Raw genomic sequence first — 25,518 nt, forward strand, 5'->3', positions numbered from 1 at the left:
GAGAGAAAAGTCATTAAGGTCACAGGAATAATCTATTTGTTAAACACTGCTTTTTTTAGCAGGTAAATGACTGGTTTCCAACAGTTGTATGGGTCTTAGTGGCCCTGTGCATCAGGGGGAATTTGCCACTGGCAGAGGCTTCCCGGGGGCTGGAGCGAGTACGATAGCTGTACTGAAAGGGGACTCACATGTGCTTGAGCAAGTGTTCAGTGCAGTGCACCAGTACGATGCCATCGAAAGGGGAATGTTCACACACGGTACCGCAGACTCCGTCTCTTCCTACCACAAACTGAGCAAGGAAAAGAACAAGTGCAAGATACATAGGGAATAAATCATGTCCTGGGTAAGTTACCCATGATGGCAACCTAACAAAAGATGTTGTCGTTCTCCTGTGGTTTTCCTATTGCTCATATCAGGAACTTCCTTGACTTACAGATCAGTGGGTGACTTACCGCAGGGACTTTCTTGTCCCGTGAATGGCGTTGCATTGGATCCCTTTCATGCTGCTATTTTGGACTGAGTCCTGCGAGAATGTAAATTTTAGCAACTCCCATTGGAGTCCAGAAATCGGATGTAGCATCTGCTTTATGGCAGAGAAAACCCGTCAATAGAAAGACAGGCCGGGGTCCTCCTTCCACATTTGGGGGCAATGCAACTTCTGTATCTGGGAAGTCCCTTAGGATCGCATTTTATTACAAATATCATATCAAATGAGCAAGCCCATCCTTGTTTGATAGCTTTTTCATAGCTTGTTTTACTGCCCTGCTTTCTCTTTACCTTTTTTTTTTTTTTTTTTTTGGTGGCGTTTTCTTCCTTTCCCTCTTGTCTTCATTCCTGATTTCATTGCATACGCATGGTATAACTGGTGACACTTAACCTGCTGCACTGTAGTTCCGTGATACCCCCATGCAGTCGGTTACTTCTGCATCTCAAACAAAAGCAGATGTCTAGGACAAAACTGCAACTCGTCTCACGTGGTTCCTGTCCTTTTTCTGGACTTCTCCCCCCACTTCTTTTGAAGTGTCTTTGGCTGGAGTTCTCCCACTCAGCTCACTCTGCGCGTTTGTATCACACACGCGTCCTGCCTCCCTGGTTCCCATGAGGTTTTCACAGAGTAAGTGTGTGATGCAAAAAGTTTACCTGGACGTTTTCTGATGCCTTACTGCAAAGTTGAAGAAGAATATGGAGAGAAAGAACAAGTCCTGCTACGAGAATGGCTTCCTACATAACCTGCGTTTCCAGGAAAGAAAATGGGATCTTTTTTCCCTAAGAATTTCTCTTCGCCTTTGAACTACTTCTGGCCTGAATACATCTGAACAGATGAAGCTCTCCCATATACTATGCAAATTTATTTGCTTTCTGCTACCTTCTGATAGTAAACAAAATCTTGTTTATTCTCATCTGCTTGAAACATCTCAACTAGTGGCCCTGCAAATAACAGAGGATTCTAACTACAGACAAATGGTTTGTTCTCTAAGAACACAGCACTGGAGCCTGCTAATAATGTCATTTGCAGTGGCATAAATCAGGAATGACTACTGAAATGTATTTGCACTGGGGTAAGTCAGCGCAAGTGAAATTAGTGGTTTCTCTTTTCATGTTGCTGTTCTTAGATATGGCAAGAGCAACAAGCATTGCGCAAGCAATGCATCAGTCAGGGGTTTTTTCAATTTTTCATGAGATGTCAACATTGTTGACAGTTGGACGTTAATACATTGCTTCACCCTGGGTCTATTGCAAAATGTGAAAGTAACAGTGCGACACTGCCAAATATGACAATCAAAATCTGATTGGGAAAAAGGCTGGAGAGATCAATACTTTCCAGGAAAGTCTCAACAAGGATGTCATTAAACGAGTAAACAGTCTGTTAAGTGAGAACGGAATACTAACTTAAACACATGCTAAATTGTAAGCAGTAGTATTTCTAGGGCGTCAGGAAAATGTGTGAGAAGAGAAAACAGAGAAAGCTATTATGCTTTGCTTTTTTGTTCTGGGATGCTAGTCCAGCATTTTTCTTTCATTTGGTTGAGCGCAATTAAATGCGTACTCTTTTTTGTTTTTGTTTTTTTTTTTAATCAGATATCTACCTACCTGTATGTCTGCGTATCTGTCTACCTCCCCAAGTGCAAAGGGCAACTTCAGGGAAGGTGAAAGCGTACCTGTGTTGGAGAAGGCCCCCCCCGCTGCCGGCAAGGCAGTAGGTCTGCTTCCCCTGCCTTCCAAGGAGCAGCGCTGCTCACGCCAACCCTGCCTTGGCAGATGCTGACACCACCTTCCCCTCTTTCTCCCACTTGATTCTAAGTGGTCCCTACCACGAGGGCAACTGGAGTCCCTTGCCACGTGCTAGTAATATCGTAGTACCGTAAGGTTTTTACCTGCATAGGTTTGTCATACCAACGATTGGCCCCGTTTTTATGGTAGCCTCCCCCATGTAGCAGTTGCAATGCCATGTTCGTGTCATTGAGTTCCACCCCGCTTGGGCTGTCCAGGCACACCAGGCATATGCACCGTTCAATCATGTCAAGAGAGTCGCGGTTAGTAGAGTCTGGGGATAAAAAAGTGAAATGTTCACATCCTCTTACCTGTGGCGCAGGGCTGGCTGGGGAACCCCGCTGCCTTGGAGAGCGTTGAAGATCTGACCCTGACTCTGCAATGAGCTGGCGTCTGCAGAGCGCTCCCAACAGCAGAACCTCTCAGCGCAAGGAAACGGTACACCAAGGCATTCATTCATGTGTTAACTTTTGCAATATCGCTGTGTATCTTTCATATGATTCAGTAATATCCACTTTCTTTTTCTGCCTTTCATTTCCTGAAGTAATCATATTATGAAATAGATCTGCTTTCCTCTTAAAGCCAGCAATGCTCACTTATTTTATATGTAACAGCTACAGAGAGGACAGGTGGAAAACAGAGAATTTCAGAGCTCATGCTATTGCTGCAGTATTCTGCTCAGGCCCTGCTGTTCCAATACTGGTTTTGTGCTGTTCTCCCATTAAAACCCTTTTCTGGACAAGGAGCAGCAGGGCCCATGTTGGTTTTGTGCTCTTGTATTAAAACCCTCTTCTCTCTCCTGTCCCTGGTCATTTCTTGTGCTTTAGAGAAATAAGCCCCGGACTGGGTATACTGCCTACATCACATGAGGAAACATCTGTGGATGAGGTCGTGAGGTTTAGTTTTTGAACATGGTATTGCCAAAACCATGGGTTGCCACATTCCGCTTTCCCCCTGTTGCTACTGTACTGCTGAATAAAACGGGCTTTTTCTGGCGCTCTTTCTCTATTTCTTTTCCCTATCCTGTCACTCTTGCTTCTACAGGTGGACTACAAAAGCTATTTTTACGTCGTCCTCAGCACTCTCCTCCTTCTTTATGGTGTATTTATGCGGGGTTTTTTTCTCAGTTTCTTTAACTCAGAAATATTATGAAGGTAAAGGTTTGTTCGCTTCTGAGGGCCAGTTTGAGGCATGGGAAATATTTAATTGTGAGCACTTAATACAGCTCTTAACTGAAAGGATAAAAGTGTGGAACCTATAACAAGAACTTGTTTTATTTAAAAGCATATAACATCATTAATTGCTGTTAAATGGTTGTTAACAAGATTAAAGGAAAAAGGGATTTCAAACATCAACTTAAAATTCCTTCCATTCTTAACAGATCAGCTTTCATCTGCTGGTTTTGCTAGATTTTGGTGAAAATGTTTGTGTTTCAGAAAGTTCTTAACTAAAGATATAAATTCAAATTGATCAAAACTTCTTGCAAGTCTGTGCTAAGTTCAACAAACCTGTGCTCAATTCAGGAGATGATTTTAGCTGAAAGAATGGAAAAAAAATTTAAAATTAAATGATTCTGATTTGCATTTGAAATATGGAGCCATTTCAAAAATGTCCATGTTCTTAATGTTTGCAAATATGAAAAGGAGCTTGATCCTCTGAAAGAACAGCATTTTTCAAAGTAAGAAAAAATGTACCTTCCCAAAATGAGTAACACAGGTTAGCGAGGAGCTAGAAAAAACCCCAGATGCGTGTTATCATCCAGGTTCATCCTCCAGACGCTGCGTAGTAAAAAAGAGCGCAAATACGCAAGAAATGAAAAAGGTGTCAAGAGGAGAGGCAAGTGATAGCAGTGGCCGAGGAGGAAGAGGGGGAGCTGCGGCCTCTTGCAGGTTGTGGTGAGGTTCCATTGCTGTCTGGCGGCTCCTGCGAGGGAGCGCTGGCAGCCCGAGTGACGGGGGTGGCCAGCCTGACTTCTGGCAGGCTGTGTGGGGAGCTGGTGGAGGACATCGTGTGTTGCCTTCCCTTGCCCACAGAAGCAGAGTCCTAGGGAAGTCACCTGGCGTTCCTGCCAGCTCCTACGAGGACCTGAGCCAGGAGATTGTAACTGATGTCCAGATGTAAGCGTGTCCAGAGAAGGGCCACGAGGCTGGTGAGGGGTCTGGAGAACAAGTCTGATGAGGAGCGGCTGAGGGAACTGGGGTTGTTCAGCCTGGAGAAGAGGAGGCTGAGGGGAGACCTCATCGCTCTCTACAACCACCTGAAAGGAGGTTGTAGCGAGGTGGGGGTCGGTCTCTTCTCCCAAGTAACAAGCGATAGGACGAGAGGAAACGGCCTCAAGTTGTGGCAGGGGAGGTTTAGATTGGATGTAAGGAAAAATTTCTTTACTGAAAGAGTGGTTGAACATTGGAAGAGGCTGCCCAGGGAAGTGGTGGAGTCCCCATCCCTGGAGGTATTTAAAAGACGTGTAGATGAGGCGCTTAGGGACATGGTTTAGTGGACATGGGGGTGTTGGGTTGACGGTTGGACTCGATGATCTTAGAGGTCTTTTCCAACCTTAATGATTCTATGATTCTGTGATGGGGCAAGCAGATAGGTTGAGCTTTCTGCTAGTGATCTGTGCCCCCCTACAACATGTGAAACACTGATGTCCCTGTGAATCGTCTTCAAAAGTGTTCAGAAGCTTTATAAGGGAGAAGACATGTCCCTGTCCTCTTGGCTGTAAAGCTCTTCTAGTATCTGACACTTGCAGGGCTGACCGTAATTGTGGTATTTATTCCATTGATGGTCTGGGTGCACAAAGGCTGAAAAGATCCTTGTGAATGGAAGTTGCCCCATACACATCAGCTGCTGGTGTCTGCGGACAGGCACCTTCAAGGAAAAACTGCTTGGATAGTGATTTACAAACTGCTCACAGCTTGCTCGGTGTTCTGCTTTATGTTGTCTGATAGGTTTATATATATTTCATTGTGGCTGCTGCCCACACATCTTTGACAGATATGAAGCCCTTGTTCTGACATACGGCTTCAGGGTATCTTGAGTCTAGGTATTAGAGTGGATAAAATTAAGCTCTGCTAGAAACAGAAAAGAAGGGGAAAGATGCCCTTACAGAAAGAAACAGACATGTCCAGAGAGCTGATCAAACACTGAAAAAATTATCATGTAAAGCAGGCAATGAACTGCACGGGAACTCATGAACCATGACTTGGGACGGAAAATAAGTATTTCCAGAAAGAGCTGAAACAATGGAGAAGTGTGAGAACAAGCCTAAAGCCCTGCAAGGCATTTCTTGTCCTTCTTCCTTTCTAATGCACACAATTGCATTGCATTGGCCAGTCAGCTTTGGGTTAGCTGGGGCTTTTGTTTTAAAAAGGAAAATACGAGAAGGCAGTTCTGAATCAAATTCAGACACAGTACGCACGGGACAGCAGCCCCTATAGCAGTAAGAATTCACTTCGTGTACTTAGGAGAGTGAGTTCTGCAGCCTGAATGCAGTTAAAATACTGAATGTGTTTATAAATCAGTGATGGCTGGGCTTATTACAATTTCTTTGAAATTTTCTCACCTGGAAGACCTATCCTCTACTTGTAGGTCTATGCAGGCCCATGTATACATCTCCTTCATAACCTCTGCAAAGTGCTGTATAGGTCTTCTCCGTCCCGAAGCACCCTCTCTTTCCCTGCCCAGTGCAGAACAGTTGTGGAGTGACCCCTTCCACCTCACACGGCTTCACTAGAGGCTTTTCTCTTCCTCTGTTAGTTATTGTTGCATGAACATTACACCACGGATAAGAACGAAAAAAGGGCTGTTAATAATCGTGTATCCACCTGTAACAGCAATGCATTATACTATATAGAGGAGCTGTGCTAATACGAGTGGTCTAGGATGGGATTCCTGCTTAGACTGCGGTGATATTTGCTGGTGCAGAATCCGTTTTTTTCAGCTGCATAACTGAGTTGGTTTGCTTCCGTTCAGTAAAATGAATATTTCAGCAAATGCCAGGCAATCCAAACACACTGTGGAGATGGTTCTGCTAGTTTTTGTTGATGCGTCTTTTTTTCTTCAGGATGATGGAGGTTTACAAAGATGATTTTGCTGCAGGTTTCAAGGTATTCACTGTTTTACTTAAAAGCGTGGCATGAAAATAAACGATTAGGTGTTTATCTCAGTTTTCATTAAAATAAGGAATCTTTTTTTCTCCCACTTTAAAAAGAAAAGATGGGGAGGGGAGGGGGAAAGCCTGAAGATGAGACTGGTACCACGTAATAATGCTGTAATAATGGCCAGGACTCTGCGTGTGTTTATCTATATAAAGTTTTTATAAGCACAGATAAACTTGAGTAAGAAAAGGAAAGATCCTCCTTGGGATGGTAAACATATTTTGAGACTATTGGCAACTCTTGTGTATTCCAGGGCATTGGTAAAACAGCAGTATTTTCTGTAGCATTGCTGAACTAGGGATAAAGAGATGAGTTAACATTTTTTTGAGGAGGGAAAAATGAATACCTAAGTCACCTAAAATGGCAAAAAGAGGGTGTTTACATCACCTAGCTTCAGGGTAAAATATATAAGGTGTGAAGTGATAGAGGTGACTAATCCCACCCTTTGTTTTCATCTGTTTCAAAGTCAGGCATTCAAGTCCAGAATCCACGACAGCTAAATGCTGCCTGTCGTTGGAAGAGAGGAGCGCTATCCCCAGATAATAATTGGCGTCACCTTTCCTAGATAGTTACTGAAGATTTGGATGAATCAGCCCTGGTACTTTCTGCTTTTCTCCACTGACTAGAGAGAGTACACAGCTAGATTCAATAGGTGTTGAACTTGTAGATGCCTCTGTTAGATGAGATGAAAAACGTCTAATAGTTGCCAAAAGCTAAGAGGATACGTCATTCCTATTGGTACGAAATGGATGTGAAGAAAGAGACAAATCACAAAATCTGATGTAATGTAATTTATGTGATGAAAAACAGAGAATGGAGCGAGAGCTATTTACACGGCGTAACACTTAAACATACACAGCCAAAGGGTCAAACCACATCTGCTGCTTCCCTGGTAACACACATCTGAACACTTACAGGTATTGAGTTTTCTCCTGCTAGCAAAATTCAGCAGTGAGGTTGCACATTCAGTCCTATATTTGCTGTAATGTTCACTCCCAGCAAAGAAAGGCAATGATGGTGAGGAGGAAGAGGAGGAAGATGATGAAGAAGAGAAAGCTGGGATTGCTGCTGCTAACCTTTCATAAGGATCGTCCTGGCCTCTGCCCATTCTGTTCTTCCGTCTGTTGTCAGCAGGCCAATTGGAGGCAGCATTTCCTCTTCATTCTCTGCCATTTTGGCTATCTTTCGTAACTGAGTGAAAAGATCTCCCTCACTGAGACGACGGAAATTAATGACAACATCCAAAACAAAAAACTGCAAAAAAATGACAGAAGTCAGAAGAACAGTCACAGATGGGTTGGACCCTTACTGGCCCAACATTTTGCTTTCGCCTGGGTAGGTGCTGAGATGCTGAAGTCCTGCCTGGAGAGCCAGGCCTGCAGGCAATGGAGCACAAAAACTCTGGGGGCTGGCGCAGGGCTCACCCCTCCTGTCTTTGTACACCAGTGTAACGCCAGTTGCTATAGGGGACTTATACTGTGTGTTGGGCTCAAATAAAACAGACGTTATTTGAATAAGCTTAAAAAAAACCCCTGAAGAGATAACATCAGGAAGCATGTAAATAATTTCCATGGTAGTATTTGTTTAAAAATAACCTAGAGAATCTAGAGAACTTCCCATTGAGGTGAAGAACAGGACTCCCTGGAAAAGGGACCACCGGGATCTACCCCTTCGTTCCAAGGGGGCCTGCAGGCACGGCTCCGGTACTACAAATAGTCGAGCTGGGCTATAAGGTACTCTGCTTATACCAATATACTCTGCTGCTCGACGGCATTTATTGGTTGGGACAGATTCACTCTAACGCTTCAGTATTTCTGCCTGCACCTGTGCTAACTTCTTCAGGCATAGCTTTGCCCCCCCCTGCGTGGGACGGTGGTATATATGCCATGCGTTGTGTGCCAATACTTGACTGTCAAGAGAAGAGCATTTCCAGCAAATGCACTCTAACAAGATTTTTTTTCTCTGTGGTTTCACCTCTGTTTAATAAACATTTTTGTTTGAATGAGAAAGCAAATGAATTCTGCCACATTCCTCCTTTCTGCATCGCTGTACTTGGAACACAATGTGGGCTAAGGACAAAAACGCTGCTGAAGCATCTTTTGGAAATATTGACAGCTAATGCTTGGTAAGAAGCGAGCTCATACGCAGCACGCTAATTGTGTTTCTGAATAGTGATGACATCAGGCTCTTCTTGAGTGAATTTAAGCAAACTAAGAAATACAGAAAGGTATAAAAAAAGAACGCTCATTTACCTGATTGTTACAAGCAACAATGATGTGCTCTGGTTCTGGCATTACACTGCTTTTCTGGGCCACGAGGGTATCTTTGGTATGTCCTGGAAGACGATAGGAAGAAAAGAGTCCATAGTATTGCTTCATACAGAGAGGATGACCAGACAGCTGTCCATGAGCAAAATCAACAGGTAAAGCATGGCTGGAGAGAGAGAAGGAGAAAAACAAAGCCAGAGGAAAAGAGGGGAGAGAGGGGAGAGAGAGACAGAAAGGAAAAGAAATCTAATCTGTCCTTTGTTCTGTTACAATTAGATCAGGTATAACACAAATTGAATAATAAAACGAGATTACAGTATAAGGGAAATAGATGAATTCCCATACCACAGTTAAATACATCATTCCTGGCAGCTTCATGCATATTCATTAAGCAATTGCATTATCATCTAGTGGAAATGGAAGGAATAGCAGGTCACAAGCAGCTCTGCAGCGTGCGTGGGAAGCCTGCCTAGCTGGGACCCCGGGAACTTGCCAGGACAGAAGTCAGCAGAACAGACACAGCGCCGTGGAAAAAAAGTACCGATGAAATTCCCTGCACACCACAGTGGCCCCGGAAAAAAAGTACCGATGAAATTCCCTGCACACCACAGCGGCCCCGGAAAAAAAGTACCGATGAAATTCCCTGCACACCACAGCGGCCCCGTACTCTGCAGAGTGGTGAGAGAGTGTGTGAGAGGGCCTTGCCTGATGAACAGGAGCGACTGGGGCAACACGGAGGGCATTTCTGTTTTCCACACAGCCTCGCTTACGCGCTAATCCTTACTTAGACCTATGGGGGAAGAAGTGCTGAAAACCTATTCCCTTTTTATTGGAAGGCATGCGAAAACACCACCTCTGAAAAGGCTTCTTTACTGGCCAGGAAAAAAAAAAAAAAAAGAAGTTATCACAATTATGATTACGGATTGTGAAAGAGCCCACTGACGCTGCAGCAGGAAATAACGGTGCTGCCGCTCGGGAGAGGCTGCAGAGACCACAGGAGGAAGAAGATCTTGTGGTGCAGAGGTTTTCCCTCGGCAAGAGAGGGCTAAGCTTCCAGCCTGCCAGAGAGGGGCAGGGGCAAAGAAGCAGACAAGGAGGGTTACTGTCATACAGCTGATACGGGCTAACGTTTTATGCCAGTTTATCTTGTTTAGCTGTCTCTTTAGAACTGTTGCCGTTCTCAACCAGGGATATTCACTTTAGTTCCTGGCTCTCACACTCTCTGTATCGCTTATTTCCTTGTACAGGTGCTTAATTTTCTTTTGTTCCTTATCAGCAAAACAGGGTTATTAGTGTTCTCCTTCTCCCACGTTTTGCATAATGCAGAAATCCTCTTACATTTAACAGAGTTTTAAAGAGCGCCTGTGATGACTGAAAACAGTAGAATAGCATGGTAGATTTTGATAAGACAATCTGTAATTATAGCAGTTAAGAAAGGGGTTAGAGTTAACTAACCAGGTCAGAGTTAACTCTGACTGACGGCACCAGAAAATCTTGTACTGATTTAGGAGATGTCTGTGTAAGATCTTATAACTCTCTTATGTGAGCAAGTTAGGCTTTGTTTGAAATATTTAGTCCTGGCAACTGCATGGAATATCTGCACAGTTAAAACTAAACGCCTGGGTTTGGGCTGGAATATTGTGCTTCTGCATGTGGGGTGATCCAAGAGAAGCTAGCAGTACGCTCGCTGGCAGAAGTCCTTAACAGCAACAAGGAACTGAAAACGTTACAATTATGGTGTCCTCATAATCATACAGGAGGGGTGATAAGCAAAGAGTAATAACAATATAAGGACGCAGTAGTGAGGATTTAAATGATTATTGATTTAAGGCAAGCAAATCTGATCACAGGAGTCTTTGGATCTAGAGTAGCGAGGTCAAAATAATAAGAATTTAAATTATCCTTTGTTTGAGCAATGTCTCATCTCAGATGCTGTCATATAGAGATGCAACGAACTACATTAGCATGCAATAGTACTTCACAGCACGCCAGTGCTGGTGTACGCAGCCGCATGGCGTATCTTGGACAACAGCACGTGTTCCTAAATAAGTACCTCTTCTATACTTTCTGAGTAGCCGTCAAGACTTTTGAAGTGAAAAATCAGACAGCCTCTTCCTCTTTCTTTTGTCTAATTCATAGATGATAGGGACTTTGTTGTTTGAATATGGACTTTGCCTTCCTCATCCAAATAAGCATTGGTTAAGCATATGACATAGGCCTCTTGTACTTCCAGACAGGAGAACGACCCCTTCCCTACTATGGTGCGGTGGCCGTTGTGCTTGGCTCTCCGCTGTTTCTGTTCTCGGGGGGAGCAGTGATTTCAGCAGTAAACTTGGAACACGTTAGGTGAGGTTAAGAAACGCTACCTAAAATGCTGTTACGAGCTACCTCGTGCATGACTTAAAGAATCATGGATTTCCCCTGTGTTTATACACAGAAAGTAACGATGGCGTAAGTAACTTCTTATTTTTACTAGCCACTGAACTAGCCTGTCTGTGGCGAGGCTTCCTTCTCCCGGTGGGACGTGTTATTTCTTTTTTGGGGGAAGGGAGGCGGGGGGGCTGATGTTCTAAATGGAGGGTGCAGTACGTGGAGGGGGTGCAGCACCCGGGCAGGTGCCCGGTGCCAGGGAAGGTGTGCAGGCTGTGTAAGCGCAGCGCTGCTGCTCTTTGGGTCTGGGGAGCAGAGACTTCTCGGTGTGTTCTCAGTAGCTCTGTTAAGCAGGCTGTGTGTGTCCTTTGGGCTGCACTGCGCGTGCTAGAGTGATGACCAGCAGGCGTCAAAAAGGATCCTTCTCCAACCTGTTAGATCGCAGTTATAAAGCAGAAAGTGCATAAAAAGCTGCTGAAGCGCTTGCCCTGAGGCATGCTGGAGCCCCAGCCCTTCCAAATGGTGGAGAGGTGCAATGCAGCCTGACTTTGGGCACGTTAGAGCACCCTTGAATCAGAAGCCCTGCGGATACTCAAGCAGCAGCTCTCCTTCCAAGCTACTTACGTGTCCAGCAAAGCTTTATAGTCTTGCACTCCTGAAATGAGGTTGGCGGCAAACCTGCAAGCAGCAGATAGAAGTGACATCAGTCTTTTATCATTTGGCAACACTGGGCTGTTTCTGAGAGACAGAGGGGAGCCTGAATGATTGATGACACAGCATAAGGAGAGAAAGTCTTCTGGCTTGGCAAGAAGAGCCCCCCGCCCCCACCCAAAACCTAAATTAATTCATGTCAAGAGAAATATGAAATCCTAGAGATGGTCCCTTCAACTGGTTAAAGAGACTACCACAGGAGGAAGCCTGAGAGCATTTATTTAGAGAACGGGAGCAGAGGCTGAATATTTAATAGAATCCTGAGCGCGGGTTTCAATACCAACACTCATAAGCTGTCCGATTTATTGGAGTACTGCCTGTCCTAAGCAGATAGGCTCTCTGCAGAGCTGCGGGCAGGTGTATTATTTCCTGACACTGCCCATTTGCACTGCATCTGAATGGGAGGCTCTGAGAGAGACATTTCCCTGTTAAAGCGCATGCATTAGAAAATGCAAAGTGGAGGTTTTTCGAAAGCTGTGCGCACAATAAATTTAGTCAGTAATGAATGGAAGCATTTATAGTTATGTTTAAAGTAAAATAAAGAGACACATTGGCTGTCTATGCAAAATGTTAAAATAACGTATCGGCTTCAAGGTTCTGGCTGTTTTATAATAGCATAAATTCACGTGCAGTTAATTCTTTCAGTAATGAGCAGCTAGAGAGTGCTAAAAGCAAAGGGGGAAATTGCACTATATGAAGGTAGATTTGATCTGGTTTACTGTTTTAAAAGGAGAAAATGTTTTGGCAAAGGCTGAAGAATGGAGCCCTGTTTTAAGAGTGTCTGGAGAGGTGTATTCTGTGCTTGGCTACTTGCTTGCCTTTTCACTTTTAAATGGTTGTAATTGCCCACAACAGCTCAAAGGAGAAAGGTCAGTTCAGGGCCGGGAAGGAAGGGCCTGAAGGAAGCAGTGTTCTTGGGGAGGAATGATTTCTGAATTCTTAGATCCCCTGTGTTTCTGGTGCCCTTTTGGGCACCTGGGAGGGACGATTTAATGCCAGCGTGGCCTTTTCAGTTTGCAGGGTGGCTACAAGTCATAGCGATGGCATGTTAAAGATCGTTTTCCTTTAAACAATGTGTCAGAAATCAGTAATTCTTTTTTCCATCGCAAAATGGTTTACTTGAATTATACAATGAAGAGCTTTGCAAATATTCCTTTAAAAATTATAAATCCCATGGCATTTTTTTTCCATGCAATAAATGTAATAGTAATGACACTTTCATTTCTGAATATCAGTATGAGTAACCCTACAAACACTGCCTTTGTCAGCAGGCCTAGTAGGAAATCATTTAATGGTTACAGCCCTCATTTTTTTAATGAAAGTTGATTGTCTTTTTGCAGAAGCAGTACATTGAAAATATCCCTTCATTTAGCAAAAGCTGCAAAGTCGTAGTACATTACCTCAGCTGGTCATTTACATCCTTGAAATACTGACGAGCAAAGATAATTGCTGGGCTGGAATTGACTGGAAGAGCTAGCCGGTTGCTGAGGTACATGTCATCCAGCCAGTAGTTGAACACCTAAGGGAAGGGGACATGAAATCTTAAAGCCATGAACAACGGGCGGAGAGGCAGGCTGGGGATGAGGGGAGAGCGCCTGGTGCTCCTGGTGTCAGGCATGGGCTCTGATTAATGGAGCTGCTGAGCATTTTCAGTCCGGGCTCTGTGACCCCAGCTCAGCTGAAATCAGCTGCAATTCCATAATCCTATTTTTCAATCAATGGCAATTTACGGTGTGTTCCATTAAAAAGCAAACAAGCTCCATATTGTGGTGGTTTGGGTATTTTGTTGTTTGCTCCCCTCTACAACAAAAAAATGTTTGAGGACCACATGCCAACTGCTGACTCGAATCGTGATTCGGATATATTTAAGAAATGGACAGAATTTTACTAGCGATGGCTTTCCTCAGGGGGCTTCTAATATTTGTCAGTGATGCCAAGACGCTCTGTCGCTAGCCATCAGATGCTGTCCTGCAGCAAGACAGGGTGGGAAAAGAATTTCCCGAGCCTAATGGTTCGGTCCTGCAGATACTGGCATGTGGATAGGGCCCCCGGAGAATTCCCTCTGTGTCCACTGACTCAAATGCAGATTACTGATGCTTGACCCAGACAGACACACACATTAAATTTCTAACCATTTTTACTGAAAACACAGACGTACGGTAACCGCGTTCCTTTATGTCTGAGCAGAGTTTGAAGAATCATCTGGAAAATGGAGGCTTTCATTAAAAGATCAAATGGTCTTTCTGAGTTTAGCAGGCATGCTTTGCATACAGTAACTATAAACAACAACGATATTATGCAAAAATAATTACCAATGCATGCATCAGTTGAAAAAGTTTTCCTCTGAGATATTTCATTGCTGTTAGAACAGATGCTTCCCCCACAGTCTCTGGAGTCTTCAGGAGAACAGGCTAGAGCTGTACTCCTGGCAAGTTGAATTCCAAATAAAAACATTTCTAGTTTATCTTAAGAATCAGGTATTTAATTTTAATAACCAGTATTTAAAGTTGAGACATTTCAGAAAACGCTTGTACATCCTTCCTCTGTAATTTTCATGCTGGAAGTGGTTAAATGAATGGTGTTCCAGGTTGTCTCCTGGAACACTATTTCTTATCAGGAACACTATTTAAGCGATGGTTAATTTAGCCGCCAAAAACATGAAGTTCTGTGATCAGAATAACAAAAAGAGATTGGGCGGCATTTAGTGGAGGCCTCAGACTGTGGCAACAAGTGGTTCAGAAATTAAGCGCTGCTTTTAGAATAAAAGCACTGCCAGTACTGTAGCCTTTTTTTCTGACTATAGCAGCAATTTGATGGGGTTTTCTTGCGGGCCACACAACTGAAAAGTTAAGGGAGAACCACGCTTCACTGACATCAGTAGCAAGCCTGCAGGATTTCACCGAATCCATGAAACCATTCAGTGTCTCTCTTCCTTGCTGGGATGGAAGGACTGCAATAAAATAAGTGTTTCTAGTTTTCAGCTGCCGTATTCTTACACGGTTAATGCAGGGAGGATGAACTGTGACTTTGTGGAATGATAAAATCTCTTTTATCTACAGCTTATTTAATTTTCCTGTCTTGGGAAGCAGAAAGCTGGACTTCTTTAAAGGCTGAGGTCTCAGCATGGTCTATGGGATAGAGAGAGAGAGATATCTCTATACATGTGTGTGTATATTCGGCAAAGTAAATACTTCAGGGTAACCACATTGGTATGGTGTGACAACGAATGGCAAAGAATAGTTTAATTTAAAAAGAGTAATGCCTATCCTAAAGTATTCCACTCCAGAATAATTTGACTGGCTCAGAGCTTTGGCTAGATGGGTGTGCAAGGCACTTTTTATAGCCCTATCAGAAAGCATTTTTCATTTTAATAAAAACTCTAAATCCTGTTATTCGAGGGAAAGGAAGAAATTACATCCAAAAAGGATGTAATACAGTGCTTCCTACAGGTAGAGCTGACACCTGCATGCATGCACCTGAGGTGCATGAATTCCCTCAGTCGTGTCAGCAAACTGCTGATCTGAAAACATAATAATGACGTGGATTTTGACATTGTTTGAAAATTCTAGCCTAATATGTCTGAAATATTCATTCCCTTTGGTAGAATCTGATGTGACCCCTGTTTGCATTGACCCACTGAAAGAAAGCAGTGACCACATATAGAACATTGCAGAGTTTGTAAATGAGCATCATCCAACACAGCAATTATTTTTCTCATCTGCATTTGCTTACCCAGTTCGTTGTCTTTTCCCTTCTTTCCTCGAGGATTTGCTGCAAGGATTCCCCCAGGCCTCCTGCAATTCCAAACTGCTCCACGATGACCTTGGTCTTTCTAAATTGCTCCTCTGGCACCAAGTGTTTCATGCACTGTAGGTACATGCGTAAGGTCTGTTGCAGTGGTGGCACTGGAAGTTTTGGCACTGCCTAATCATTAAAAAAAAAAAAAAGTGATTAGCAAGTAATTCTACTTGTTCTCAAACTGTCCTCTTTTTTTTTTCCTTCTTTTTTTTCTTCTGTTGCCGATATTGCATCCCTTTTTTAATCCATTTATTCTGTTTTAGCAGTTGAGATGCCTGATTACTGCAAATGTAATTGTGTGACTTCAGTGGAGTTGCCTTAGGTCTTAAAGTGCCTGGATTTTAGGACATCGTATGCAGTTGTATGCAATACTGAAGCAGTGGCACCTCTCCAGTAGCTCTATTTGTAGGCCTTTGGCCACTGAGGATTTCAGATGGATAGGCCAGGAAACTAGTGGAAAACAGGAGAATATTCCTTGGTAAAAATTCTAGAAATCCTAGGACAAACAGGAAAATAGGCATGATGCAAGCATATAGAGCTAGACTCTAGGAAATCTTCAAATACATTAGAGCATATAAAAGAATGCATTAAGAGAAGGTATTTCATTAGTAAAGAAGTGCATTTAGCTTGTGATCAGTAAAACCATGGGTTAATACTTGTCTGATTGGTATTATGACTGGTTATAAAATTGCAGAAATAGAAAACACGCAGCTCTACCTGTTTATTAGCACTGACTACATAAAATCCTCAATAAACCCGTGTTTTACCCTGCCAAACCTCTGCTGTCAGCCAGCCTGGAACCCTCCTAGAAGGCTTGATAAAACATTTCTGTTTCTGCTTGCTTTATCCTTATCCTGTTTGGAGCAGGAAACCAATAGTACCTGGGAAGAAAACAATCTGATGCTGTCCATGCAATTAAGCTTCCTTTGTTCTTTAATGTAGAATTAACCAAGTGAAGTGTAATTAGTCATTTAAAAGCCAGAGGGGCAGTGGGGAAATCAAGCAAGGAAGTAATCCATGAAAGACTGGGGAATTGCAAGAGGCTGTGATGCTCTAAGCATGGTTCCTCAGGGAGGTAGACGTGTCTCCCAGTTGAGAAACAGTCATCTAATTCAGCCGTGCCTGTCCATTAGCGATTAGTGTAGACCATACACTTTTGGAAGGTTTATTTCTCTAATTCGATTTTTGCCTGTCTCCTAAAGCAGGTAAAGTTCAGATTTTTTTACTAGCTCGTGATGTAACGGACACTCATTTCCACAGGATCACAGGACCATGGCGTGATTTCGGTTGGAAGAGATGTCTGGCAGGCACCTAGTCCCACCTGCTGCTCAGAGCAAGGCTAGCTGCAAACGCCTTTGCTACCGCGTGCAGGGCGGGAGGCGGTGGAGAAAGTGCTCTGAAGAGAAGGCGGCAGGGAGCGGGTCTCCTCTGAGCTCAACCACCAGCTCTGCCTTTGGACAGCCACAGAAAAGTCACTGCTGCGTTATGGTTCCCTATCTAGAAACCCAGGATTTCAGATACTCATAAAAAGCGCCATAGGATTACCTGTTATTAACGGAAACGCAAATCCAGTTTAGCCTGTAAAGCACCCTGGATCTCAGAAACAAGAGAACGGTAATTCTACAGTTTCAAGCTATGTTAAGTCAGGGCATCTCTCTTCTGTCACTGACTTCTTGCTCAGTGGAAATAGATGTGCCAAATAGTATTTCTTTTTGATGCCTGGCTTTGGCCCTATCTTTCTGGGTAAGGTTACTGTACAGTTCATGGCTCTGCTTAGGAAAAAAGCTTTAAACCCAAGGGGTTGACTACTTGTAGGCACACACACGCGGCATCTTTTAAACCAGCTTGAAAACGAATCATATGTGACAGTTTGATAGTTCCATACTATTAAGAAATAATTACATGCCATCTCTGACTGTGTAGTAATGCGTCTGCTGTTGTGTAATAACACTTCACTTATTGAAATTCTTCACAGGACGTTGGGAGGAAGAGTGTATTTGGGTACGAGGAGCACTAATGTCACATCAAAGTTCCTGATTATAAACTGCTGCAGGATAACTAGTGTTCCCTGAAATGAAGAAATCAGCTCTGGAACAGAGCTTGGTTTACAATTATTATATTAATTTACATTAATTTACAGCATTAAAAGCTGTTAAGTCATCTATCTTCAACCATTTTTTTTTTCTTTTTTCCTTTTTGTTTTCCCAGAAACAGTCACTTACTGTCTCATCTTTACTGCATGTATCTTTCTCTTTCTTCTGCATGTTTTTTTCTAGGACAGGCATTCCTGCATTTCTTTTGATATCTTTTGTTGAGGACAGAAATTGAAGCCACTTGGGGGCACTTATGGAGCCTCACGCCTCAGTTCTGGAAATAGAAAAGATTTAAAGTCCAGTCAGTACCCATTATTTATAACCAAAATGTACATGGGGAGTATTCCCTGCGCAGGCATACATAGAAGCTTCAGAATGCAAAACTGAAGAGAAATAGAAGCACAACATTCAAAAGTAGCTGAACTGAGCCCTGTGGAGATTGCTCTGACATTGTTTGTCTCATTTCGCTATAAATTTCTTTATCCAGAACTATCTGATGCACATAAACGGTCCCTTCTCAGCATGGTTTATTTTGTCACTCTAGCTTACTTCGCAGTGCATTGTGCTGTGGTCTGCACGCTTTGTATTACTGTTATACGTTACCTGGAGGAAAGAGGTGACTTTTCTCTGAATGTACTAATGTCGACACAGGTAATAGTAAGGTTGCCGTTTTCTATCTCAGGATATGTCCTCCCTTTACCATTTTATATGAAAGCACCACAGTCTTTACATGTATTTGTCATCGCACGGTTCCGTGGACACAGTGAGGTGCTGCCATCCCCGCGTTAAAGACGTGGAAGCTGTGGAAAGGAGCTGGATGGAGACATGCCTTTGCCCCCCGCAGGCTAGAAGCTCGCAGGGTGCCAGTGCTTTGGGGCATAGCTCTGGGCTGGGGGACGCCGTGAGCCTGCCTAGGCTGGCAGGCTGGCTGTGGGAGGACTGGGAGGGGTGGCGTACGCTGCATTTGAGCCGCTTCGCGCAGCAGTCTTTCCAAGTAGCGTATACCTATGCAGGGAGACGGCTTAACCTGCCAAAAGTCACAGAAGTCATCTGTGACAGAGCAGATACTGCCACTCGTCTCTCTCTGGTATTGCGCTTATCCTGGTTTTCACTTCTCAAGATGCCTCTTATTCCTTTTCTGTACAAGAACAAGCTGTATGGCACACATATTTCTTCCGATATAATAATGCCCACACCAAGCAGCTGTCCTTCAATTGCGGTGGTAGATCTAAAGCAGAGTAAGTTCTATGTGTTCAGCCAGGTCTTGACAGATCACAGTTTTTCAGGTTTTTTTTTTAATTACTTTGCGCTGTGTGTATACAAAATATAAAAGACAACATGTGTTGACGAAGTAGAAGAGAACGTCATTTCCTTTCTGAAACCCTTGGGGCTATACATTCAGGGCACTCGAATTATTTCTACAACAGCTTTTAAGAACAATTTGGATAAAAACCTACGGTGTATGAAAGTGAGATGCAGAGCTTTGTTTAGTGACGGGCAGGGATGGCTGTGCATTATTCCTCTCCTGAGGAATCGGCTTGGCTATTCCAGCCTTGCGGCTCCAGCATGGCTCTGCCAATGCGTATGTGGTCACTGACACCTTGTGTTGATCCTGTCCCCTCCCCGTCCTGCACTGGCTGCCAGTGGGGCCATGTGCTGTGAAGTAGGTTGTATAAGGTTGAGAGATGTCCCTGGGGCCCTGCAATGAGCCACACAGCAAACTCGTGTTGATCTGTCATCTGCTCACGATTTCAACCCAGGTGAGAGACGATTTCCCTCACGGAAAGGCCACATTAACCCGCTGCGCTGCTCCGCTCCCTCTCGTGTGCTACACAGGTCTCATCGCTTAGCCGTGCACTCTATTCCTAGCAACGCGGGTTCAAAGCGCTTCAAATAATGGGACACGTCCCGTCACTCTTGGAGGACTGTGGCTTGCCCAGTTGTTTATGGGCTGGCCTCAGCTCCCCGCCTGTGTTCAAATACAGAGCAGCCATTTTGTCTTCAGAGCCCCTAAAACTGTGTTCCCCTAAAGGAAAAATCCTGCTGGTATTCCTCTCACTGGGACTCTCGTCCTCCCTTTCCTTATGTTTTTTGTCAAACTGCAATATGGAGTCGCACCGACTACAAGTCCATGCTGGCTCTGTGTCTCTGGGAAATGCTACTAACAACAGTCTCGCATATCTGCAAAATCAGTGTGATAAAGAGTTTGGGGGTGGTAGCCTGAACTGTGCTTTTCTGCCGTGGGGATGAACTGAGGCTTTGTCTCTGGTTCAAGCGCTGCCAGCTAAGCATCACGCCCAATCCTCTATTTGCTTAATAAAGGGCAAGGAAACTGACACGAGAGAAAATCCTGCAGAAATTCAAGATGACTTCAAAGTTGCTCACTGGAACGGCCGTGAGGTGCATTGTCAAAGTTATTAGGCAAAAAAATTAATCCTAGCTGTTTTTATTTACAGCCGGCTTAGCTGGAGGGCCGGGGTGAGCGGCTTAGCGGGGTGGCTGCGAGGCATGGCAGGCTGGGGAGCCGGGAGGCCTTCCCCACAGCTCAAAGCAGCAGCTCAAATCCACAACAAAAGGCACTGATCTCTCCGTTAGCAGACAGCGGAGAAGGACTGAAATAAGCCCATGTGCTTATACTTGAGTTCTCCATACGTTGTGGGCTCAGCAGGCAGCCTGCAGTACGTAACGCTGCCGGGGCGTTACACTCAGCCCCCATCTACTCATCCCCGCTCTCAGTGTTATCAGGAAGACAAGCTTAAAGTTCTCAGGAATCCATGCTCAGCGTCAGGAGGAATGCATGCGCTACCAGGAGTGCATGTGCGAAGCGTGCACTGCTGCGGCCGTGACATTACGAGAGGAGCCGGGAGCCGCCCCGTCGCCCGCCGGGAGCTCCCTGCGGGCCGCAGCTGCGGCGGGGCCCGTCGGGGAGCGCTCACGCTCCGCCGGAGGCTGCCGGCGCGCCCCGAGACCTTCCCACGCCTCAGCCCCGGGGAACCCCCTTCCCTCCCGGACCGCCCGTCGCGGCGGGACCCGCGGGCGGCGGCAACGGGGCGGCCCCGTGGGAGCCGCCGGCGCCGCGGGGTTTGGCGAGGGGAGCCTCCTCGGCTCCGCTCCGCGGGACCCGCCGCCCCCGCTCCCCCGCTCCCAGGCCCGCGGCTTTCCCGCCCCGGCACTCGCAAGCCGCGCCGTCGGGGCGGCGGGTGGCGCCGGGAGCGCAGCCCGCCCGCCCGCCCGTACCTGCTCGTCGGGGCGCTCCGGAGCGGCTCCCGGGCGGGCTCCGCGCGTCGCGGCGGCTCTGTCCAAGGTGCCGCCGCCTCCTCCGCGGCCGGGTCCCCTCTGGGCGGGGGCGTGCGGAGCGCGGCTCGTCCCCGCCGCCGCCTGGCTCCTCCCCGCCCCGCGCCCCCGGCGCCGCCCGGCCCGGCCCGGCCCGGCCCGGCCCGGCCCTCCCGCTGCGCGCAACAGGCGCTGCCGCCCTCCCTCCGCGCCCGGGCCGCGCCGCGCTTGTCCTGCCCCTCCTGCGGGCTGTGCCTGCCGGCGGCACCGGCGCCGGCTCGCCCCGTGCCGGCTGTGTCCCGGGAGGGCGGGCGGGGGGAGACGGGCAGAGCCGGGCTCGCCCGCGCCCTTACCGCCGTCGGGGTCAGCCGAGAGGCTCCCCGGCGGCGGCAAGGGGAGCCCCTGAGGGCCACAGCTCTCGGGGACCCGCGTTGCCACGGGGGTCGTCGCCAGTGTCGAGCGGCGTGGCCCGTGGGGCATCCGCGGTTCCTGAAAGCTCCGTGGCCGAGCGAGGCGGGCGGCCGGGAGGGGCGGCAGCGGTCCCGGGAGGGCCCCGGGCTCTGCGGGAGCTGCCCCGGGGCGGGCGGCGGCAGCAGCGGGCCGGGCCGGGCCGGGGCGGGAGCGGGGGCGGCCCCGGGGCGGCGGGGCCGGAGGAGGCGCCGCTGTCGCCGCTTACCGCAAAAGAGGGCGGCTGCGGTGCGGGGGAGCGGGGCTCCGCTCCCACCGCGGTGGCCACCGCCCCCCCCCCCCCGCCAAACCCGCCGTGCCGAGGCACCGTGGCGGTGCGTGCCCGAGTTTAGCGGCGCCTCGGCCGCCCCGGCGGGAGCTGCGGCGCGGCGGGGCCGCGCGTCCCGCCCAGCTCGGCGGGACCGACGGGCGGTTTCTCCGCGCCCCCCTCGCGGCGCCCAGCCCCCCCCGGGACGGGTGGAAGCCCGTTAATGGCTGCTGCGGCCGTTTATACGTTTTTTTTTCCCCCTCTCTGGAGATTGTAAGTCTCTTACTTTGTTTCCCAACGAGCTAGGAATTTAAATAAACGATTTTATTTTATATCAAGATAAATTTGCAGGGCAAAATACGCACTCCGGTTCCTCTGGGGTTGGACCGAAGGTTTCCACTTTTTGCAAGGGTTTGGATGAAGCGCTTCACCCATCTTTTGTTTTGTTTAATCCCCGTCGGCGGCTACGCTGAGGTGGGCACGCTGCGACGGGGGCAGCACTCGGCACCGAGAGAGGCGTTCTCCGGTGTTGTGCCTCCAACTGCTGGTAACGTAATTTTTGGAATATTCGAAAACTGACATTCACGATTGTGAGAACTGAAATTAAATTCGCGGGGGAGTGCGAGGAGCTGTTTTTAGGCGATCGATAGCACATTTGCAGTGCGATGCTGTTTGCTCGGACCCCTTTACACACGTTTTGAAGAATGAATGAGAACGTTTTGCACCGGGGTTTTCTCCGGGGCGATTTTGGTAACCGATGAGGTTTGTGTTACGAGGAATTGTTACCGTAGGGGTTACGCCGAGCGCGACCAGCCCCCTCCCTCGAGCAGCCCTCGGCAATGAAACAAAGACAATCGATCCCCTTCGGTTCCGTTTATTCAGATCGTATTATTCTTGTAGTTTGGACTTCAACATAATACAGCACATTGCACTTACCAGAGAGCAGCACGAGAGAAAAAAAAAAAGTACAATACTTCTGTTTATTCCCAAGGAAGAATAAGATTTTGTGATAGTCGTTGCTCTTCTTAAATATATGAAACCAACTGAAAATCTAAGTATATGTACACAAGATTTACTAAGTCCCTGAATATGCCATTCGAAATTTTACAGACTTTTTTGCTTTTATTTTTTTTACAGAGATATACAGTATGTCACACACAGTTTCAGCTTGAGAAAACTTTGCACAATTATACCCCAGCTACGAGGCTGTTGGGCTTTTTGTTTTGTTTTGTTGTTGGTGGGGTTTTTTTGGAAGGATCCCCCCCAGATTTATGCCAATGATTATGCAGATAATTTTCTTCAGGATTGTCCCCCCGTACCCCCCCCCCCACCTTGCCAGAATGCTGAAGGAAATGCCTATTAAAAATAAGTCTAGAAGAAGAAAGCCATTACATCATGACAAAAGTTAAACTGTATATATTGCACGTCGGTACAGAAACATAATGCAATACTGCTTTCATCCCCCCCTTTCCCTCTCTCCCACACGCCCCTCCTTGCTCCTGGGGCTGGGCCGCGTGGGGGAACCTAACTGTACTCATAGTCTGACGAGTCCTCCTCGGACACCCCTGTCAGGTCTCTGCGGTAGGAGTCCATGCCGTTCTCCCCCGTCTCACCCGCTGGCCGGAGGCTTTTGCCCATGCCTTTGTGCTCTTCCATTTTGATGGTGTCGTAGAGTCCCTTAGGTCCTTCTTCAAGGAGGATGTTCCTCTCCGAGTGAGAGGGTTTCATTTGGCAGACGTTTTTGAGGAAGAGGAGGACAGGGGCGTAAAGCACGTTGGCGAGCCCCATGCCCAGGTTGAGCTGCACAAAGCCCATGGTGTGCACAATCTGGCCGGCCACGATGGGCCCCAGGGCATACGCCACAGAGTAGGAGATGTCTGCGATGGCGTAGACGCTGCCGTAGACAGAGACGTGGCGCACGTCCACCAGGAAGGCCAGGGTGGGCAGCAGCGCCGTGTCCACCAGGGCGATGCCGAAGCAGATGCCGCAGAGGGGAACGATGACCTGCCCGAAATTCCTGCAGGCCGGCACCAGGCAGGAGCTGGCGCCGATGATGGCCATGCCCAGGGCCCCGTAAAACCACTGGAGGTGGGGGTACGCAGCGGCCAGCCGGACGGTGACGTAGACGCCCAGCACGTGGGGGAAGAAGGCGGGCAGCCAGGTGAGGCCCACCTCCCACTCGCTGGCCCCCATGGACTCCCGCATCCAGTTGGCGATGGTGGGCTCCAGGAAGGCCAGGGGGATGTTGCAGGTGGCCAGGGCCCCCGCCACCACGGCGATGTAGGGGTCGACCATGAGGCGGTGGATGGGGGTGCCGACGGGCATGTTGGCCCGCGCCCCGGCGGCGCAGGGCGGCGCCACGGCCAGCAGCAGCAGCCCGTCGAGGAGGCAGACGCAGGCCAGCACCAGGAAGGGCACCCGCTTGCCGGCGAACACGTAGAGGATGCCGCCGAAGGGGGGGGCGACCAGGCTGCCGAAGGAGATGCAGGCCAGCGCCGTCCCCAGGGCGCGGCTCCGCGCCGGCTCCTCGGCGTAGCGGTCGGCGATGAGGGCGATGCCGGCCGTGTCGGCGAAGGCCGAGCCCAGCCCCTGCAGGCTGCGCGCCGCGAACAGCGTGGCGTAGTTCTCCGCGAAGGCGAAGGTGGCGGTGGAGAGGAACATGACGGCCAGCCCGGCCAGCAGCGGCGTCTCGTAGCCCACGCGGTCGATGAGGGTGCCGCTGAGCGGGTTCACCAGCAGCTGCAGCATGGCCTTGGAGGCGAACAGCACCCCGATCTGCACGTCCTCGTTGTCCCCCGCGGCCGGCGGGTACCGCGCCGGCAGGAGGCTCCGGTTGCCGCCGCCGCCGCCGCCGCTCTCGTTGAACCCCGCGGGCAGGAACGGGCCGGCGGCGACCCCCCGGTCGCGCATGGTCGCGATGTAGTCGGGGATGATGGGCACGATGACCATGTAGAGCATGTTGTCCAGCAGCAGCGCCACGCACACCACCACCAGCAGCAGCCGCCGCTGCCGCCGCGCCTCCCCCATGGCGCTGCCCAGCCGCCGCCGCCGCTCGCCCACCGCCTCCGACAGCCGCGCCACGGCGGCCCGCGCCCGGCCCGCGCCCCCCGCCTCCGACATCGCCCTCAGCGCCGCCGCCGCCCCGCCGCCGCCCGCATGGGGCACGGCGAGGGCGGCCCCGCCGCCTCCTCCTCCTCCTCCTCCTCCTCCTCCGCCGCCGCCCGAGCCGCCAGCCGCCGCCGCCGCTCACCTCCCGGCGGCCGCCGCCAGCCCGCGCCGCCGCTGCGAGGCGGCTCCGAGGGGCCGGCCCTCCATCACCACACTAATAAGCGCCGCGCACGGAAACCCCACCCGCCCCCGCCACGGCGCCGGCCCCGCGCCCCCCCCCCCCGCCGCCCGCCCGCCCTCCGCGCCCCGCCCCGCTGTACCGCGCCGGCGGCGGCAGCTCAGCCCGGCCGCGGTAAGGGGGCTGCGGGGAGGGGGTGCCGCCGGTCCCTGCCCGCCCCGGGGGTGTGCCTTGGGGGGGGGGGGGGGGGGGAGCGGCGGGGAGGCGGTCCCACTCCCGAGGCGGGGGCCCGCCGGCAGCTCTCCCCGCCCCGACGGCGCGGCTGCCCGCGGACCCCCGGGCGGCCCTGGAAGCGGCCCCGGCTCCCCCGGCAGCCTCCCGGAGCCCTCGCTCCGTCGTTTCCCTCTGGGCCTGAACGGTGCAGGGGCAGCGGGCCGGGCCCGACGTGCGCCCGCCGGCGCTGCGGGCAGCGGTCCCGCGTCGTCGCGGCTCGGCGCCGCCGTTGCCCCGGTGGGACGGCCCGGAGCCCGGCTCGCCGGCGGGGGTCGGCGATTACCGACTCGGCCCCTGTGCGGTG

At 48.9% G+C, this 25,518-nt stretch overlaps 2 protein-coding genes across 2 annotated transcripts in view; both read right to left on the minus strand.

Annotated features, from left to right (window-relative positions):
• Positions 1-20,966, minus strand: part of CHAT (choline O-acetyltransferase) — a 33,863-nt gene extending 12,897 nt beyond the window's left edge. The window contains exons 1-9 of the mRNA XM_076338052.1: positions 20,905-20,966; positions 17,797-17,941; positions 15,509-15,700; positions 13,177-13,295; positions 11,690-11,743; positions 8,681-8,861; positions 7,505-7,682; positions 2,376-2,545; positions 189-289 (exon numbers count right to left, since the gene is read on the minus strand). Of these exons, the coding sequence (XP_076194167.1) occupies positions 189-289; positions 2,376-2,545; positions 7,505-7,682; positions 8,681-8,861; positions 11,690-11,743; positions 13,177-13,295; positions 15,509-15,700; positions 17,797-17,859 (1,058 nt within the window). The 5' untranslated portion in view covers positions 17,860-17,941; positions 20,905-20,966. The remainder of the gene's footprint in view (positions 1-188; positions 290-2,375; positions 2,546-7,504; positions 7,683-8,680; positions 8,862-11,689; positions 11,744-13,176; positions 13,296-15,508; positions 15,701-17,796; positions 17,942-20,904) is intronic.
• Positions 20,967-23,021: 2,055 nt separating this feature from the next.
• Positions 23,022-24,775, minus strand: SLC18A3 (solute carrier family 18 member A3). The gene has a single exon (XM_076338053.1). It carries the CDS (start codon positions 24,773-24,775, stop codon positions 23,180-23,182), a length of 1,596 nt encoding a protein of 531 aa, XP_076194168.1. The 3' UTR covers positions 23,022-23,179.
• Between the last annotated feature and the right edge of the window lie 743 nt (positions 24,776-25,518).

The sequence above is a fragment of the Aptenodytes patagonicus genome, chromosome 5 (assembly GCF_965638725.1).
Source record: "Aptenodytes patagonicus chromosome 5, bAptPat1.pri.cur, whole genome shotgun sequence".
Classification (NCBI taxonomy): domain Eukaryota; kingdom Metazoa; phylum Chordata; class Aves; order Sphenisciformes; family Spheniscidae; genus Aptenodytes; species Aptenodytes patagonicus.

Excerpts from the sequence above, each read along its gene's own strand:
- SLC18A3 (XM_076338053.1), bottom strand. The coding sequence starts at position 24,775 with ATGTCGGAGGCGGGGGGCGCGGGCCGGGCGCGGGCCGCCGTGGCGCGG.